The sequence below is a fragment of the Phyllostomus hastatus genome, unplaced genomic scaffold, assembly GCF_019186645.2.
Source record: "Phyllostomus hastatus isolate PE091 unplaced genomic scaffold, TTU_PhHast_1.1 phas_contig_196, whole genome shotgun sequence".
Lineage (NCBI taxonomy): Eukaryota > Metazoa > Chordata > Mammalia > Chiroptera > Phyllostomidae > Phyllostomus > Phyllostomus hastatus.
In genome coordinates, this window is record NW_025333709.1 from 42,552,428 (window position 1) to 42,570,711 (window position 18,284).

The window sequence follows — 18,284 nt, forward strand, 5'->3', positions numbered from 1 at the left end:
CTGACACTACTGATAGATCTAGAGAAAAAAACATTCAGGGAAGAAAATAAAGGAAAGAAGGCTCATAAAGGACAGAAAGAGAAGTAAATGGCCAATCAGAACTGGCCTTGACAGTTTGTATTATTTTGTTTGATCCTCATAAGGAATCTGCAAGGCAAGGAGACTCAAGTCTTGCCAAAGAACACTGAAAAATTCAGTTGAAGACAATACTAGCCAAACACTCAGAGGAGTCTAAGAATGGAGAGACAATGGGAGGCAGAGGGGGGCAACAACTCAAATTTCCCATATTCAATTCTAGGTTTTTTAAAGGTTTTATGCAAAGAAAAGAATGAAGAACCAATGAGGGAAAGTAAATCAAGTATCATTCAAAATGTTTGCCAAAGTATTTTTGGTAGTGCCATAATTTATCCTAGTGAAGGTACTTTTATTTATATTTGAAGATTCATTTATGCATTGAAAAGCTATTTCTTAAATAGGCACAAGTTTATCTGCATTAATGGCATACATAATACTACCATTTCATTTTTAAGAAATTTATCCAAAGATAATGTGTGAAGGACCTGTATGAAGATCAAAGGCTTATATGAATATATAATCAGCATATTTACTTGTATGAAGATATAATAAGTATATTTACTTCTAGGACTTGTATGAAGAAATAATCAATACATTTACTTCAGTTTGTCATATGCAGTGGGAGGAAAACCTTTTGCTTTGTTAACAATAAAAATAAATAGGTCATCAAGAGTTATTAATAAGAGAACATTGTAGAGACTTACCTAGAACTTTGCTGTAATACAAATTCCATTGTCCCCAGTAGGACTGAAATATATAGTCTTGCAGAGGATAAGATATGGTATTTTTGACCCTTTCACTGAAGGTCATCTGGTCAGTGAGCTCTGACAAGGCTGCAGGTACATAGGAGGCAGGTGCGGGGATTTTCCCACAGTGTCTCTCCACTGTCGAGGCTGGAGAGAATCTCAATGTGTACATAAATGGGATTCCTAATTTCAGAGCAACCAGTTCCCCACAGATTGTTACTGGGTCAGCTACCAGCACATCAAAACCACCTTTCTGAAGCCTTGACATTAACTTGGGGTTGTTGAGGACTCCATCACAGATTTGTAAATTAATTTGAAAAAAAGTATCTAGGAGTTTTCCTAGTTCTTTGTAGAAAGTCCAGAGTGTGAGAGGAGTTGGTCTATGGTCTATCCACAGCATTATCATCTGTTCAATTAAGGAATCTATATTGCTCTTCATGAAGGAAACAGGTATTACCTCAAAATTCACAGAGGAATCAGGATAAGAGTTGATAAATAGAGATGCTGATGAAGTCAGTACAGTCACACTGTGATTTCTCTGAGTCAATTCTTCTAGAATGATCTTAATATTTAACCAATGGCTACCATCCGTTGGCCAAATTAGCACATTTCCACTTTGGACAATTTCAGTCAGAGTCAAATTGAAAACCAGCAGAAAGACATATTTCTTAGGCATGATGATGCCCATTCTGGAAACCAACCTACTGTAGCTCTTTCCAGATGTAAATAAACTTTTAAAATATAATTAGGTAAGTTTTTTCCAAATAAAATAATGTTTAGTGTAACAGTGACACTTATTCATAAGTCAATTGATCTATAGATGAAAAGGAAAACAATGTAATTAAAATTCTTATGTGCACTAATATGATTATTTCAACAACAGAAAGAAATACAGTTCTCTATTAAAGAAAAAAAAACAGACAGGCAGGGGATAAGCCTGGTATCTATGTACTCTGTGATAATAACTATTATTTATACACTGTGTTGCCAATTTACTATATATTTTCAGAATTAGGTTAAACTGAAAGTAATACATGCCGAAGCCACTTTGTCAAACATATAGTCCCTTTAAGTTGTATTTCTTTATTATAAGTTGCTTTTATATACAAAGTGGATTAAGCATAGAAAATTTTCACCAGTGAGAATAATGTCCTTGTACTTTGAATCAAGTTTTTATTTTTATTCCCATCTGTTTACTTTAAAGGGAGGACTGCAAAGAGGAATAAAACAGATATAAAGTACTAGAATCATATTTAATAAGATTTTATATATAACACTTGCAGAAGAATGTTTAGTTCATCCCTTTAAAATTAAATTAGAAGAAAATTTCTTAAAATATGTACAATGCTATCATTTGAATTGAAAATCCTTAAAGCAACATTTTTGTAAGGAAGTTAGTTCTTACATATTTTCATCTCAAAGCCATGCCCTGACTTGAAGGTCTCTCCTTCCTGTGTGCCTCCTAAGCATTGTACAGAATGGCTAGGATTTGACTGTGCTGATTCATTTCTCATTGCCTTCCAGATCTGGAGGTGGTTCCAGCAGCCACAAGCCTGGAAACCAGCCTGTAAATTTATAGTGTTTTAGGAATATGAGTAATCAACTCATGTGTAACTTTAAAGTTTTAGCCACATATGAGTGAGGCTTCAATTTTTTTTGAGTTCCTTGATTAGCATTTAGTTATTTCTTTTGAATGCTTACATTTAGATAAACACTTTTCCCTTTGCTTTCGTGTATATAAACTATCTTTCCAGGACTTTCATTTTAGCCTCAGGTCTACCATGAAATGTTTCCCCACTTTTGTGATTATAACCTCAGGCAAGTTATGCAGCTTTCTCATTACAAAACGGGGAGAGAATGGTGGGGCCTAATTCCTACAGTTGAGAGCACTGAATGAAACAGTGCATACCATTCAGAACAGCATCTGTGTGTAATAAATGTTGGTTGTATATGGTATGGTAGGAAGAGAATCTTACTTTGTGTCATCACCCCCTCTCGTTTCTCTCACTGAGGCACCTGAGCTTTGGTGCCATGGGGAGGCAGAGTTTGCCACCTTAACATATGCCTTTGGGATATTAATTATTTTAAGCGGGCTATTTTTAAGAATGAGAGACTGAAAAAAAAAAACCTTTGACTTCTCCCTAACTGCCTAAAAGAGCTTAGATAGACTACCTGCTCCAGGAAGGGGGACATCACCACAGATAACTATAATTTAATATAACTAGTGTGTGATAGGGAGGAAAAGGCCCTTTTGACCAAAGTCTTCTCTGTGTCTTACTGCTGAATATGGCTCAGCAAACATTCATTTACCACCCCTGGCTAGTGTGGCTCAGTAGATTGAATGCCAGCCTGTTAACCAAAAGTTTGCTGGTTCCATTCTCGGTCAGAGCACGTGCCTGGGTGGTGGGCCAGGTCCCTAGTTGAGGGTGTGCAACAGGCAACTAATCCATGTATCTCTTACACATTGATGTTTCTCTCCGTCTCCTTCTCCCTCACTTCTCCTCTCTAAAAATAAATAAACTCTTTAAAATAAAAAGAAATTACCTACCAAAACATTTGCTTTTCTATCTCCTACCTTTTGAACAACATGGCATATAAGCCCAACTGCCTGATTTGTCCTCACTCTCATAATCTATGGAAACCTAATATGTACCTACACAATAATTTGTTATTTTCTGCTGTTAATCTGATTCTTGTTAATTTGATTATTAGTCCAGCCAGAAGAACTTAGATAGAAAGGAGGAACATTTATTTTTTCACCCCCACCATGCAGATGTCCCCCAGAACTGCATACTCTTCCACAAGTTTTAGTCATGCTCAGTCTCCAGTACCAAAGTTCTCAAATGACTTATTTTAACAAATATATAATCTCCACTTTAAAGTGGTGAGTCAAAGCTGTAATCTCATGCCTCAAACCTTTGGAATATTAAAACAGGGCAAAATAACCTTTGGATTAGGCCTAAAGCAGCATTGTGTCCCAAAGAACTATTTGTAAGTATAACAAGAAAGCAGATATTATGACTACTGGGCTGAAAATTAAAAATATTGTTTAGATTTAGTGTCACTATGTTAGCTTATTGGCACCAATAGAAATGCTTTCCTTCTATTCGCATTTAGTTATTTCTTTTGAATTAATAGCTAATGTGCATGTTTCTGCAATGGGTTTTATGAGGAACAGAGTAATCTAGTCAGCAAATGAAAGCCAGTAGCACCAACTACTGCTACCTATGAGATTTTCACACTTTCTGTTAAGTAAGTTCTCTCCAATACCATTACTCCCCTTCCCTTTCTCATTAATACCCTTTGGCTTTGTCTTCTACTTGGAACTGTTTGGATTCCTGCATCAATCAGTCCTTCCCGAATAACTATTCTTCTTGATATCAAATAAATGTCTGTTGCCTCTCACTTTGGCCTTTTATTTTTAGGTTAACAATATACAACTCAAGATTATAGCCATAAAAATTATAGCCTCTACTCTCCTTCATTGAGAAGGAGAGAAAGAAAAGAGTGGCAGCTCTCTCCGGGAACTGTGCATGTCCCACAACGAACTCCACCTTGGATGTTGTGCCTGTGGTTGTTATATGGCCCATGGGGTCATCTTGGAAAAGGTCATGCTGTCAGCAGTTATTTGAAAGGTTCTAAAAATTCAAGATTAAGTTAAATTTAAAAATAAGGGGAAAAAGAAATGAAGAAAGGAGAGGAAGTAGCAAAAGAAAGACTAGGAAGGAAGTTAAAAAAAAAGATTCAAGCCAAAATACATAGCTCTTCTGGGAAAAGAGTCCAATACATTTTTTCTCCTTTAAAATATCTACTGTAAATTAAACATTATGGAGATATATATACTCAAATTTGTTTCATTTCTATCACTTTATTTTACACTAATTACCTGTGTTCTATGTATAGTTAGTTCATGCAAAGATCTAAATATTATGGTCATAACTTTTTCTTTTTTGAAGATCTGATGATTTTTTCTCTTTAATATATTTGCAAGATAGTTTATTGTCATTACAGGTGACATTAGTTCTTAAAGATCACTCATCTGATTTTTATATAGAATATACATTATATATTTATACAAATCTAACATGTAAAGATTACTCACACAGCCCCACACACTCACAACCTGTTTGTTTTTATAGTGACCCAAGTAGAAAACTGTTGGTAGCAACAGCTAATGTTTATAGATTATAAATATTTTTTACTGGCATTGAAATGCTGCATCATTCTTTTCTTAAATGTTTCCCTAATTATGTGGCTTTTTAATTGTTAATACGAATATAAAAATAAACTTTACCTGGTTCAACATTAAACAAATATATTTGAAACCTGCAGCAGGCTTTTCTTTCTTTTCCTTAAAGAGAAGCTTTCTTAAAACCAGAAAGCTATCCTCAGGCTAATCTCCCCAGGCAACAGTCACCTGGAGACTGTGCGGAAAGGAATGGCAAGTTACCTAGCAATAGTATGGCCTAATTAAATTCTATTCAGCAAATTCATATAAGTGAGAAATACAACAGCAGATTTCAAAAGCCAAATGCACTGAAAGGAAGAATGAAATAGGAAAAAAAATTAAGCCTAAAATATTCTAAATAATTGTTAGATTTGTACCTGAAATTTTAAAATGAGAGAAAAAATTTCTAGAAGTTTTGGTGTCAGAAAGTCTTCAGTTTGAGCACTATTCTCAAACTGGTAGCCATATGATTTTATCTTAATGTCTTTGATAGTAGTTTTTTCTTCACAATTATATTGCAAGGATTAAGAGATATAATTAATAAACATGAAGCCCTTATCATAGTGCCTAGTGCACAGGATATCAACAGACGTTAACTGCTGTTATCATAATGATATCCACGAGTATCATTTGAACCAAATACCCATAACTTGAAATAAGAGAAGTAATATTGATATTATAATATCCAATATCTAGCAATTAGCAAAGATTAAGGATTCACCTTGAGGTTCTCATTGCATAACACTACAGAAAACTAACCTTACAGAAAGTTGTTCTATTTATTTACACAGGTGTGACAATTTTAGACCTGACTGTACATGGATTCATGGCAATGACTTTGATTGGAGCATTCAAGCTGAAGTGAAAGATAAATTCAAATTGTAAATTGGAAATGTCGTTTTTATAAGTCAGTTCTATTTGTCATTCACATTTATCACACATACAAAGGCTTGCACCAAAATAAATTACTCTGTCATATCAATACTTTTACTTCTTACCTGGTGTTTTGAATAGGAATATTCATGTCCCTGGGCATCAATAAGAATGTGTTTTAGTAAAACTAACTTAAATAGTCATTGTAAGTCAGAAGAGGGTAATTTGATCAGAAAGATGATATTATCAAAATCAGAGAGCAAGGGCATTTTTAGAAATCTTCATTACATTCCCATGAACAAATTGCTAAGAAGTATTAGTCTCAGGTGGGATTAGTGGAATAGTGTGGCTTTTTTACTAGCATTAACTTACAAGCACAATACAGTGGAACATGTAATACTGAGACTGCCAGCATGGAGGAGGTTTATCTGGGGATAATCTCACCAATATGAATAAGGAGCATTGTAATCATGATAATTATTATTCCAAGGTTTAGAAGGAGCAGTTAACAAAAATTTAAATAACAAGATAAAAATGTGAGCAAGGAACTCTCCAGTTACCTTCTTCTATTTTATGAGCTGAGATGCTGCACACATTCAGATGTTGCTGTCAGCTTACTGCATGCGTGAAGAGATTAAAGAGTTTTTGCAGGTCTTAACAGTTTCATTACCTGATAAAATGGTCATTTCTTCATTTTCTGTTTTTCACTTTTAGCCCCATGATGTTGCCTATTTACTTATATCATCACAAGATAGTTTATAATCCTCATAGTAGTTATGTTTATTTTCTCTGAATGACACAATACAAAGGTCTTTGTTTACATTGCAAGAGATAAAATCAATTTTTTATTTGGGGACAACTATTTAACAGATCCAGAGAAAATAATGCACCAATTATAACTAACACTTCTCTTAACACTGCTCACCAATGAAACCCAAACCTATATGGTCAATTCATTTATAAAAATGGGTCCAAGAATATACAATGGGAAAAGAAAGTCAATTAATTAATTAATTTATTTTAAAATTCTCACCCAGGGAGACGTTTATTGATTTTAGGGAGAGAGGAAGAGGGGAAAGAGAGAGAGAGAGAAACATTGAAACATTTATGTGAGAAACATCAATTGGTTGCTTCTCATATGTGCCCCGACAGGGGATTGAAACCATAGCCTTGGTATGTGCCTTGACTGGGAACCAAACCCACAATCTTTTTGATGTATGGAACAATGCTCCAACCAAATGAGCCACCCAGCCAGGGCAAACAGAAGTCTCTTCAATAAATGGTGTTGGAAAAACTGAAGAGCCATATGCAAAGAGTAAAACTGAACACTATCTTACACCATATACATAAATTAACTCAGAATGGATTAAAGACCTAATCATAAGACCTGAGACCACAAAATTCTTTGAAGAAAACATAGGCAGTAAGCTCCTTGACATTGGTCTTAATGAACACTTTTTTTGGGATGTGTAATCAAGAGCAAAGGCAATAGAAGCAAACATTAACAGTGGTACTACATAAAACTAAAAAGCATCAACACAGCAAGGGAAACCATCAACAAATAAAAAAGGCAACCTACTGAATAGGAGAAAATATTTGCCAATCATATGTGTGATAAGGTGTTAATATGCAAAATATATAAAAACAGATACAACTCATTACCAAAAAAAGATCTGATTAAAAATGGGCAGAAGATTTGATACATTTCCAAAATAGACATACAAATACTCAACAGGTGCTTAGTATCACTAATCATCATGAAAAGGTGCTCAGTATCACTAATCACCAGGGAAATGCAAATTAAAGTGGCAATGATATATTGCCTCACACCTATCATCAAAAAGACACGAGAAAATAGGTGTTGATGAAGATGTGTGAAAAAGGGATACCTGTCCTTGTGCACTGTTGCTGGGGATATATATTGGTATAGCTACTTTGGAAAATAGTACAGTCATTCACCACTTAAGGACAGGTATAAATTCTGATAAAAAATGTGTTATTAGGCAATTTTGTTGTGCAAACATCATAAAGTGCACTTAAATAAACATAGATGATAAAGCCTACTATACACATCTAGGCTATCTGACATAACTTATGGCTCCTAGGCTACAAAACTGCACAGCATGTTACTATATTGAATATTGCAGGTAATTATTAAAAAATGGTAGATATTTGTGTACCTAAACATATCTAAAAGTAGAAAAGGTATAGTGAAAACAGTATGAAAGGTAAAAAGTCAATGGAGTTTGCAGGATTGGAAGCTGCTCTGAGTCAGTGAGTGAGTGGTTAGTGAGTGTGAAGGCTTAGGATATTATTGTACACTACTGTAACTAACAAACAAAATAGTGACAGATGCACAGCTAGGGAGCAGGATGAGAGCTGTTGGGTGGGGTTGTGTGGGGGAAAAGTAGAGGGAAGAAAAAAGCTGTTGGGTGAAGAAAAAAGGAGAAAAAAACTGATGGACATAGACAATAATGTGCTGATTGTGGGAGCGGGGTTAGCAGGAGATTGGGAGGGTATGGGGGGATAAATGGTGATGGACAGAGACTTGACTTGAGGCAGTGAACATGCAATACAGTGTACAGATGATGTGTTTTAGAATTGTGCACCTCAAACCTGTGTAATTTTGTTAACCAGTGTCACCCCAATTAATTGAATAAAAAGGAAAAAAATAAACCCTACATTTTGGCTATACTAAGTCTACACAACATTATGAGATTAAATCAAGCACAAAGGAAAATGATGCAATCAAGAGATACAGTAAACACAAGATGTAGAAGTACTGGTAGTAGCTACACTAGCAGCAGAAGCTGCTGCTAGTTTAACATGGTGTGTATTGTTTTAGAGCACAATTTTTAATAAGCAGAAAGAGTACACTCTAAAATTAATAACTAAAAGTATTTTGTAATTACATAAACCAGTAACAGAGTTGACTATTATCAAATATCATGAACTATGCCTAATTGTATGTGCTATACTTTTACAGGATTATCAGCATAATCCTGTAAAAGGATTATGGTTTGTTTAAACCATCATCACCACAAACACAGAGTAATTCATTGCATCACAATGCTACAGTATCTATTACTGTCATTACTAGGTGATAGGAATTTTTCAGCTTCATTCTAATTGTATGGGGCCATCCTCATATGTGGTCCATTGTTCACTGAAACATTATTATGCACTACACGACTTTGAAGAGACTACCCCAAAATTTAAAAACAGAAGTCCTGTATGACCCATCAATTCCACTTCTTGAGTGTACACCCAAGGGAAAGTTAATCACTATTTCAACAAAATGTCCGGACCACCACATTTATAGCAGTATCATATATGACAGCCAAGATGTGGAAACAACCTAACTGTCCATTGATGGGTGAATAGATAATTAAAATGTGGTTTATATACACAATGGAATATTATTTGGCTATAAAAAGAAGGAAATATTGTTATTTGCAACAGCATGGTTGTAACTTTAGGGCATTGTGCTAAGTCAAATAAGTCAGACAGAGAAAGAAAAACACCATATGATTTCACTTATATACGGAATCTTAAAAAAAAGAAACATAAAAACAATAAAAAAAACCCAAACTCATAGACACAGAGAACAGATTGGTATTTTCCAGAGGTGAAAGTAGGGGGTAGACAAAATGGGTGAAGGGAGTCAAAATGTACAAACTTTCAGTTATAAAAATAAATAAGTAATGGGATGTAATGTATAGCATGGTTACTATAGTTAATAATACTGTACTGTATATTTGAAAATGCTAAGAGAGTAGATCTTAAAAGTTCTCATCACAAGAAAAAAATAGGTAACTGTGACAGGTAATAGATGTTATCTAGACTTATTGTGGTGGTCATTTTGCAATATATACATATAACAAATCATTATGTTGTACATCTGACACTAAAATGTTATATGTCAATTACTTCTCAATTAAAAAAGAAATAATCTCTTTTCCCCCTTAAAACATTCTCACCAATTAGCCATTACCTTTTAATTAATTTTATCTGATAAACAACTAACATTAATTGAACACTTTATATCTTCCAGATACTACTCTGATTTTTTTTAAATATGTTAACCAATTTAGTTCTTTCAGTAGCCCTGTTCAAAATAGGATAAATAAGTGTAGGTGCAAAGAAACTTAATTACTCCTTATGGTCACACATGAAAGCAGAAATTGTTTTTCAACAACCTGCTCTCCTGACTGTGTTAGTATATATTCCCATCTACATTATTTTTCTAGTTCATAAGCTACTTCACTAGTACCTGCTCTTACCACATATTTCCTGGAGTGATACAATAGCCTACAGTTTAACATTTATGCACTCTAGGTCCACATCTATACCTGTTTTTTATATAAGATGGAACATTGTCATAATACATCCCTTTAAACTTTTTCCAGTTACAGGTTAGATACAAACCAAGATGCTTAGCATGACATACAAGATGCTTTGAAAATATTTATTTAAGTCATTCTTTCTTGCAGTGCTGGCATCTTCAGCACTCTTTCCTATGCCTTCTTATCTTACACTTTGACCTTCCTAAGTATTGATGCATCAGTAATACCCACAACCACATGCATTATTTCTTCACTCCACAAAATGGGACACACTGCTTCTTTCCCTACACTTAGCTTTCAGGAAAATTCATATTGTTGAAAAATGTCCTTGGGTATCAACTCAACTCTAAAGTTTTTCAGAATACTGCTTTGTCCTGTCATATGCTGCCTATCTCCTTTATAGTATTTCTGTTCTTTATACACATTTTCATTATCCACATCATTCATATTGTAAATATTCTCTTTCATGTCTAACTTCTCTGTTTGATGATTGTAAAATCTTTGAAGCCAAGAACTTCATCTTAGTCTTTGTTGTAACCTCCTTATCCAAGAGAGTGCTAAAAAATAGGAAATATGTGGGGTATGATCAGAGATTATGCACATATATATGTTTTTAAACACACACACAAGGACACAAATGTCTATATTAGTGACTGGTTTGTGGAAAGATTCTCTCTTTCAGCTTTCCCCCACATACCACTAGAGTTTCTAGGCAACTTCTATTTTCAATAATGTGTAAATGAGAATCAAGTTCTAATTTTACACTAAGGTATTTGTCTCTGTATGTTATGCATAAAAAACTTAGTTGGTACCTTTAAATCCATAAAATTAGAAAACAGCACACAAAAAATATTGTATTTTATGTTTTTTCTTGCTATCACATGACAATAATAGATAGTAATCAATATGTAGGGCCCCAAACTACTCATATTAAATAAAAAAAGGTCATACAAAGCTATGCTTGCTTAAATTCAAATAATACAAAAAGTTGTTACTTACCTAAAGCTTCACTATAGTAGGAATCCCATGATTTCCAAAGACTGTCAAAGATGTAGTCCTGTAGATGGTAGGAGATGAAATTTCTTATTCTGTCAGTAAAAGGCATCTGGTCAGTGAGTTCTGATAAAATGGCAGGAACATAGGAAGGAGGGTATGGTGTTTTCCCACAGTGTTTTTCCACTGTCGATGCTGGAGAAAACCTCAAGGTGTACATAAATGGAATTCCAAGTTTTAAAGCTATTATATCACCACAAGGAAATACTGGATCTGATACCAATACCTCAAATTTGCTTTTCTTCAGCTTTTCCATCAGCTTTTGGTTTTTGAGAACACCATCACAGTTTTCTCTACACATCTTGTGGAAGTCCTCTAAGACTTTGCCAATTTCATGATAGAATCTCCAAATGGTTGAAGGGGATGGTCTATTTTCCAACCAGGTCAAAACAAAGCTCCTGATCACTTCTGCAGTTATTTCTGGGCCAAAGGCCACCTTATATACTTCAAATGTCAGAGATGGAGTATGGATGGGCTTGATGTAAAGTGAAGCAGAAGAAGCCAGGACAGTCACATTATGCTGTTTTTTAATCAGCTCATCTATAATTATCTTAATATTTAGCCAATGACTACCTTCCACTGGCCAAATCAGAACATTTCCACCAAGAGTGATTCCCACGAGACTCATCTGAAGAGACAACAGTAGAATGTTTTTTAACATGATGCAGTTTGATGTAGAAGATTTGATGAGATGTGACACAAATGAATTTCTGTTCAAACAAAAAGGAAATGCAAATTATTCTTTAGTTTGATTGAAACAAATGATATCCTTAAGAGCTTTCTCTCTACAAAATAATGTTTGCCATGGTAGCTTTGTATTTGATGATAATTATCAGTTTAGGGACAACATGTATTGTACTGGTCAACCTGCTGTTTTAGCTTCAGTTGTGATTCTTTTCCTTGTTTCTAAAAAATATCTTATTGTATATATATTTTTTTCATTACTAGATTCCTCAACCCTTTCTTTACATCTCATCATTATTAAATTTTTACTATTAGATTGTTTGAAGCCACTGTATATCTGAACTTTACACTCAGGCCTGGGAACTGAAACCTCAGATATGACCCAAAACATAGGACGCTAACTCTGTAGTTAGTTTGGAATGCAGAGATGCTAATTCTACAGGTTTTTCAATATTTAATAAATTTTATATAATGTCATTAGCAACAATTAATTATGATCATAGTTACTAATTAATAGGTAAGATTATTACAAAGAGAATACATAAAATGTGAAGTACAAACATAGTATAATAGTTATTGCTACTTTATCTTAATAAATCACTGAGAAAAAATTTCAAGTAAGTAAATAAACTGTATACAAATGTATATGCAGGGGACAATGGGTAATGCTACTAGTGAATAGGAGTTCTTTGAAGAAGATTGTGAAGTGAAGCATGCTGCTCAGAAAGCTAGCTAGCCTGTGTAAATAACAACTACTTTACATCTAGATTCTGCCTTTCTTAATTACTAGCATTTATTAACTGCTCACTATGTGCCAGACATTGTGCAGTATGTTTTATATATGTTAATATCATTTACTTTGCACAAAAAAGAGGTCCAATGTGGTAGATATGGTAATTATTCCTATATCAAAGAAGGAAGCATTGGTCAGAGAAAGGAAGTAGCTTGCCAAGTTCATAGAACAAAATAAGAAAGAAACTGATGGTAGCAGTTGCCTTAAGGCTTTTCGGCTCCAAAGCCTACTCTACTGAGAAAATTGATATAAATAGAGCCATTTAAAAACAGAGCCACAATCCCTTACACATCTTGTTCCTTGAACATTTGTAATGTTTGAAAGGAGAAAAATAACCTTTGGACTAAGCCCAATGAACATTGTCTTCGAAAGCAGTGTTTATGACGGTAACAGGGAACCAGATCTCCTGATCACAAGGACTGATGATTCTGGACATTCTTAACCGGTGATTAGCTATGTATAGCTAAAGAGTAACTTAGCTTGTTAACATCAACACAAATTCCTTTCTTCTATTCATATAATAATTTCCCTTCCCCTTTTTCATAAAAACCCCTTTCCTTCATCCCCATAATTGGGACATAATGTGATTTTCTCCCTGAACATATGACATAGATTGCAATGTGCTTTGATTGCAAATAAATGCCACTCACTTTGGCTTTTTATATTTAGGTTAGCGGTATTAATCACTAAGACAGACTGCCCCATTAGAATGTACCATGTCACAATATCAACTATAAAGTACTTATCTATGTGAATGATAAATTGCCCAAAACATACTGACACAATATACAATGTACAATATAAGTTTGTCTAACCCATGCTGGATAATGTAGAATCAAGTCATCTGAGTAAAATAATCTCTTTGACCATTGTGCATGTATCTCTCTATAAATAAGCAGAGGTGGTTCTTTTGTTTTAATAAATCTGTTAAAATTAAAACTTCTAAAATTGTTAGCAATGCCTCTTTTGACCTACCTTATTACCAAAAATAATCTGTAGTGAAACATGACTGCTTCATTGCAACACTTACTTTTACAAAGTACTATTCAGAGCTTAGCAGAGCAAAAACCATATCGTTCATGGGTGGATTTCCATTCAAGGTTCTGTGCAGTAAGATTTTATAGTATACACAGAATTTCTGCCTGCTAGTGTCAACCTCATCCATAGTGACTTGGAAGGAGACTTTTAAATAGTTGTCACAATCCATTAGAACAAATAATTGATCTCAGTTCATTGTTATTATATTCATTGTATTTTCTATCAGGAAATTAGTTCCAGTATTAAACAACTAAAATATAGTCATGCACCACAGAACAAGGTTTCCATCAATGATGGACCACGTATATGACGATGGTGCCATAAGATTATGGTGGAACTGAAAAATTTCTATTGCCTGGTGACATTGTAGGCATCATAACATTATACTGCAGTGCATTACTCATGTGTTTGTGGTGATGCTGGTGTGAACAAAACTACTGCTCTGCCAGTCATATGGGAGTATGGCACATACAAATACGTTGAGTGCATACTACTTCATAATGACATAAACAACTATGTCAGTGGCTTGTGCATTTACCATCCTAGAGTTTTTATTGTTATCTTAGAGTGTACTCTATTTATTGAAACGTTTTGCTGTAAATGATATGCCATGTTACACCAGCTGCAACCTCATATGTAATACATTTACTTGTCTCTTGATTGCGTAATTTTCTCTTGTGTTTAATTTAGTCTCATGTTTTATAAATTTGGTGTAGCCAAAATACAGTATTCTAAAAATCTGCAGTAACTTAGAGTAATATCCTAGAGATTTGCATTCACTTACCACTCACTCACTAATTCACCCAGAACAACTTACAGTCATGTAAACTCCATTCATGTTAGTTTCCTATTATGCACATCTTAATTCAATATATCAACACAACATAATTGGTGATCAAGAAGATAGGATTGTGGGTGTGCTGTGTTTTTCTATACAATGCCTTTGACTACAAATGGCTTACTAACTTTCTGGGATGAAATCACTGCTTTTTGGTGACCTGTGGCACTGCATTGTGCTCTGATTATTTGCTGCTTCCAGATGTTGCCCAGAATACCCACCCTTAATTGTGGGTGCTATAAAAGATCAGACTACTCTGCAGAGACCAACCAACACGCCTCAGTTTAAGGTGGGTGTATTTATCAATAATCTCTAAACAAGACCCTCCTGAATGTTAGTTCTGGAGGTGATTCACAATAATCATACATGAAAGTCTGGTGTTGAGACAAATGAGATAGATGGGACACTAGGGCTTTTCCTCTTTCCCTCAGGAAGGGACCAGAGATAGCCTATCTCCTGGGAGCCAAAGGGAGTTCCCCTATATTAGTACTGGAAGGGAGGCTGGCTGCTGGGCCTAGAGAGGGGTAGTTAGTTATGACCCTGTGGCCAGTGATATTCCTGGTCTATTAAAAGAACACTGACTCACTATGCTACTGGTGGACCTCACCTCCAAACTATCGTTGCTTTAATGGATGACTCATTTTTCTTAACCATAATTCTACAGTGAAAGTGAAAATAATTGCACCTAAACCACCAGGGGAATGGTGTGGATCTCTAAAAGGTGGGAAGAGGCAGGCAGGTAGGTTGGTTGACATCAGTGATATTAGATGACACCATGGTGATACAATTACAACACTTTTAACACTACCACATTCTGGAGGAGGCACCAACAAACTGTTGACCCACAGTTACACCAAAGTAAATCTTCACGAGGCACACAGTACACTTAGTGCCCTGTGTGCCCTATGCATCATGGATTTTCAACCCCAGACACACAACACTAGAAAGTTGCTGGAACTGCACAATGCTCACCTTCCGTGACATCCCAGGGTGGCAAGGATAATGAGTATTTGAAGCTAGCCCTAGAGTGGCTATGACCAAAATGCTACCAGCTGTGAACACTATCTAGGTGATTCAAACCCTTTAGCTTAAATGTCACCAATGGCTCAAATGTTTAAAATCCACCAGCCCTGCCCAGTCACTGATATCCGGACCTCTGGGCACTGGCCATTACATTGCCTAATTTCAATCTGATTTGTCTGATAGGTTTATGTAATTCAGACCCATATCTGGTGATACAGGGACAAACATTAAATTGTCAGGAACACAGAACTAAATTTGTTTTAAACCTAGGTCACGCAAGTGCCTCCAACTTTAACTACTTATGAAGGGAGACCTCCTCTGCCTTGGAGGAAATCACCACCCAGTTGTTTGCAAGCTGCACTCCTGAGGATCCCCAGAATTTATTGAAAATTTAGGATACAAGTAAATGCTATCAAAGTGCAAGCAAAACTTAATGAGAGTACCTCAAATCTATGCAACCCCACTGGACTGCTTGGAAACTCAGTTACCCTCCTGGGATGGTTCCCTCCACCTGCAACAAAACTGGAGGTGGCAATGCCCTAGCCCATGACATCAGGGGACACAAGCTCATCCCAAATGCTGCCTCCAAAACCTTCTACTATGGCAGAGATGTCACCAAGGAAGACTGGGTGGATGAAGGTGAGCTCTGCCAGAACCTGGGTGCTGAACTGAACAATTTTTGTTTAAATTTCCTGTTCACAACCCTGTAAGTGGCATTTTGCAGAGTTAACTGTACATTTACCCCAGAGCCCCCTTGCTTACTACAGTGCATGCTGCTCGAGTGTGAGGTGGTGATCTACAAAGCTTCTTTTCATTTCACCTTTGAGCTCTGGAAAGCCAAGGTATATGTGTGAAGTCACAACCTTACAGGAGCCCACAAACATTTTATTTAGTTTCTTGCCTTCACTACACCCACTGGATTGCCACTGAATTGGCCCACATTATACATCCTACTGGGAGTTAGGGAATTTAATTTTTGTTGGGAGGACCCTTGCTGGCTGTGCTCCCACCACCGCAGTACCCCCCACAGTTCTCCAAGATCATGATCATAGGGTCACCTCCCTGCAATACCTCATGGGAACCCTTTCCCATAGTCACTGCTCAGGGCTCCACACTCCTCCCATTCACAGCTCCAAGAATCTTACTATTTTTATACAATAGGAAGAAACCAGAACTCATTTAGGGGGCCTCTTGAATTGCATAGGACACTTGCCTTATAGTATGTGGCACCTGAAAGGTGTCCCCACATGTCTCTCATGGTCCCCCATATCTAACCAGGCACAAACACACATGAATATGACTTACACCTTGTCTAGAACAGAACAGTCCCTGTAGTCTTGGGCCCCATGATCCAGTCACATGGAGAAAACCACAACTTATTCTGGCCTCCATGAGCACACAGCCAGTGTCCAACATAAACCCAACACCCTGGGGCTATCACACATACCTGGCTGTCCAAATGTGCACTTCTCCTGCTCTCCACCTCCAATGTCTCTGCCTGTGTGCTGGCTTCCAGGAAGTACTGAATGTCCACTCTTATGTACTTTAGTCTCCGAGGAACTACATTTACAAATTACTGAGCAGGACACCCAATCAACTCTCTTTCTGCCCTCTCATGTCAAAAGCATGCATTCTTTTGAGAGAGAGTGCTACTTTCCCTCACAGAGGCAGTTGTGCATCAAAGCACAGTGGCACAGTCAGGAATGCAGTAGCAACTGATTAAGGTAAACATCAACTTGTCAGCCATCCTTGGTAATTATACTGAGCTGTTACATCAGAGCCTTAATGTTGCAATGTAGGGTAAGTGGAGACAGTGTGGTTTCTTTACCTTGGTGTCTGGTTGACTCAGAGGCAGTGTTCCCCTACCCTTGAGAGGGGCCTGATAAGTAGTGTTTTCATAGTCTTGAGAATAAGTAGTGTTTTCATAGTCTTGAGATTGGATCTGATAAACTGTTCCCATAACATGAAGAGGGCTCGCATGCACAGAATTATGTTATGTTACATAATTTCTGGCATCTTGCTGGCTTTGTTCCCTTCTAGCACTTAAACAGGTAGGGAATCCCTGCTGGGGGTGATGATGATGAGAGATATGCATGGGTGCCATGATGGGTGCCAAGCTGGGGAGCAAGGGCTGTGACATGAGACATGCAGATAGACACACAGCTTGCAGCATGCATGGCTCACCCACCCATGAATAAAGGCATGCCAGACATCCCAATGGCTCTGTGAATATTTTTCCATCTGCACGAATACCATGAACCTGCCTGGCCTTGAAGGGTGTCAACACAGGCAATGATTCTGCAGTAAAGATAGTTTTGGATAACTACTTAGTTTTAGATTACTTATTTTTCAAGGAAAGAGGTGTGTGTACTTGTAAAGGATACCATCTGCTGCATGCATATTAAAAACTCTGAATAAATCCATACACACATACAAAAGATGACTCCATTAGTATAAGTATTCCTTAATCTCACCCATGTTTTGATCAAATGCCTACCTTAACCTTTTCCAAGGGCTTTGATTTATTTTATTAGTTGGACACCCAAAAAGGGAAGTAGGTGATGACTAAGGACAGGATTTCCAATTG

General features: G+C 36.2%; 1 protein-coding gene across 1 annotated transcript in view; it reads right to left on the reverse strand.

Moving 5' to 3' along the window:
* LOC123815894 (UDP-glucuronosyltransferase 2A1) overlaps positions 1-17,380 on the reverse strand; it is a 57,620-nt gene extending 40,240 nt beyond the window's left edge. Inside the window, exons 1-2 of the mRNA XM_045834600.1 lie at positions 17,145-17,380; positions 11,268-12,031 (exon numbers count right to left, since the gene is read on the reverse strand). Coding sequence (XP_045690556.1) covers positions 11,268-11,982 — 715 coding nt within the window. The 5' untranslated portion in view covers positions 11,983-12,031; positions 17,145-17,380. The remainder of the gene's footprint in view (positions 1-11,267; positions 12,032-17,144) is intronic.
* Between the last annotated feature and the right edge of the window lie 904 nt (positions 17,381-18,284).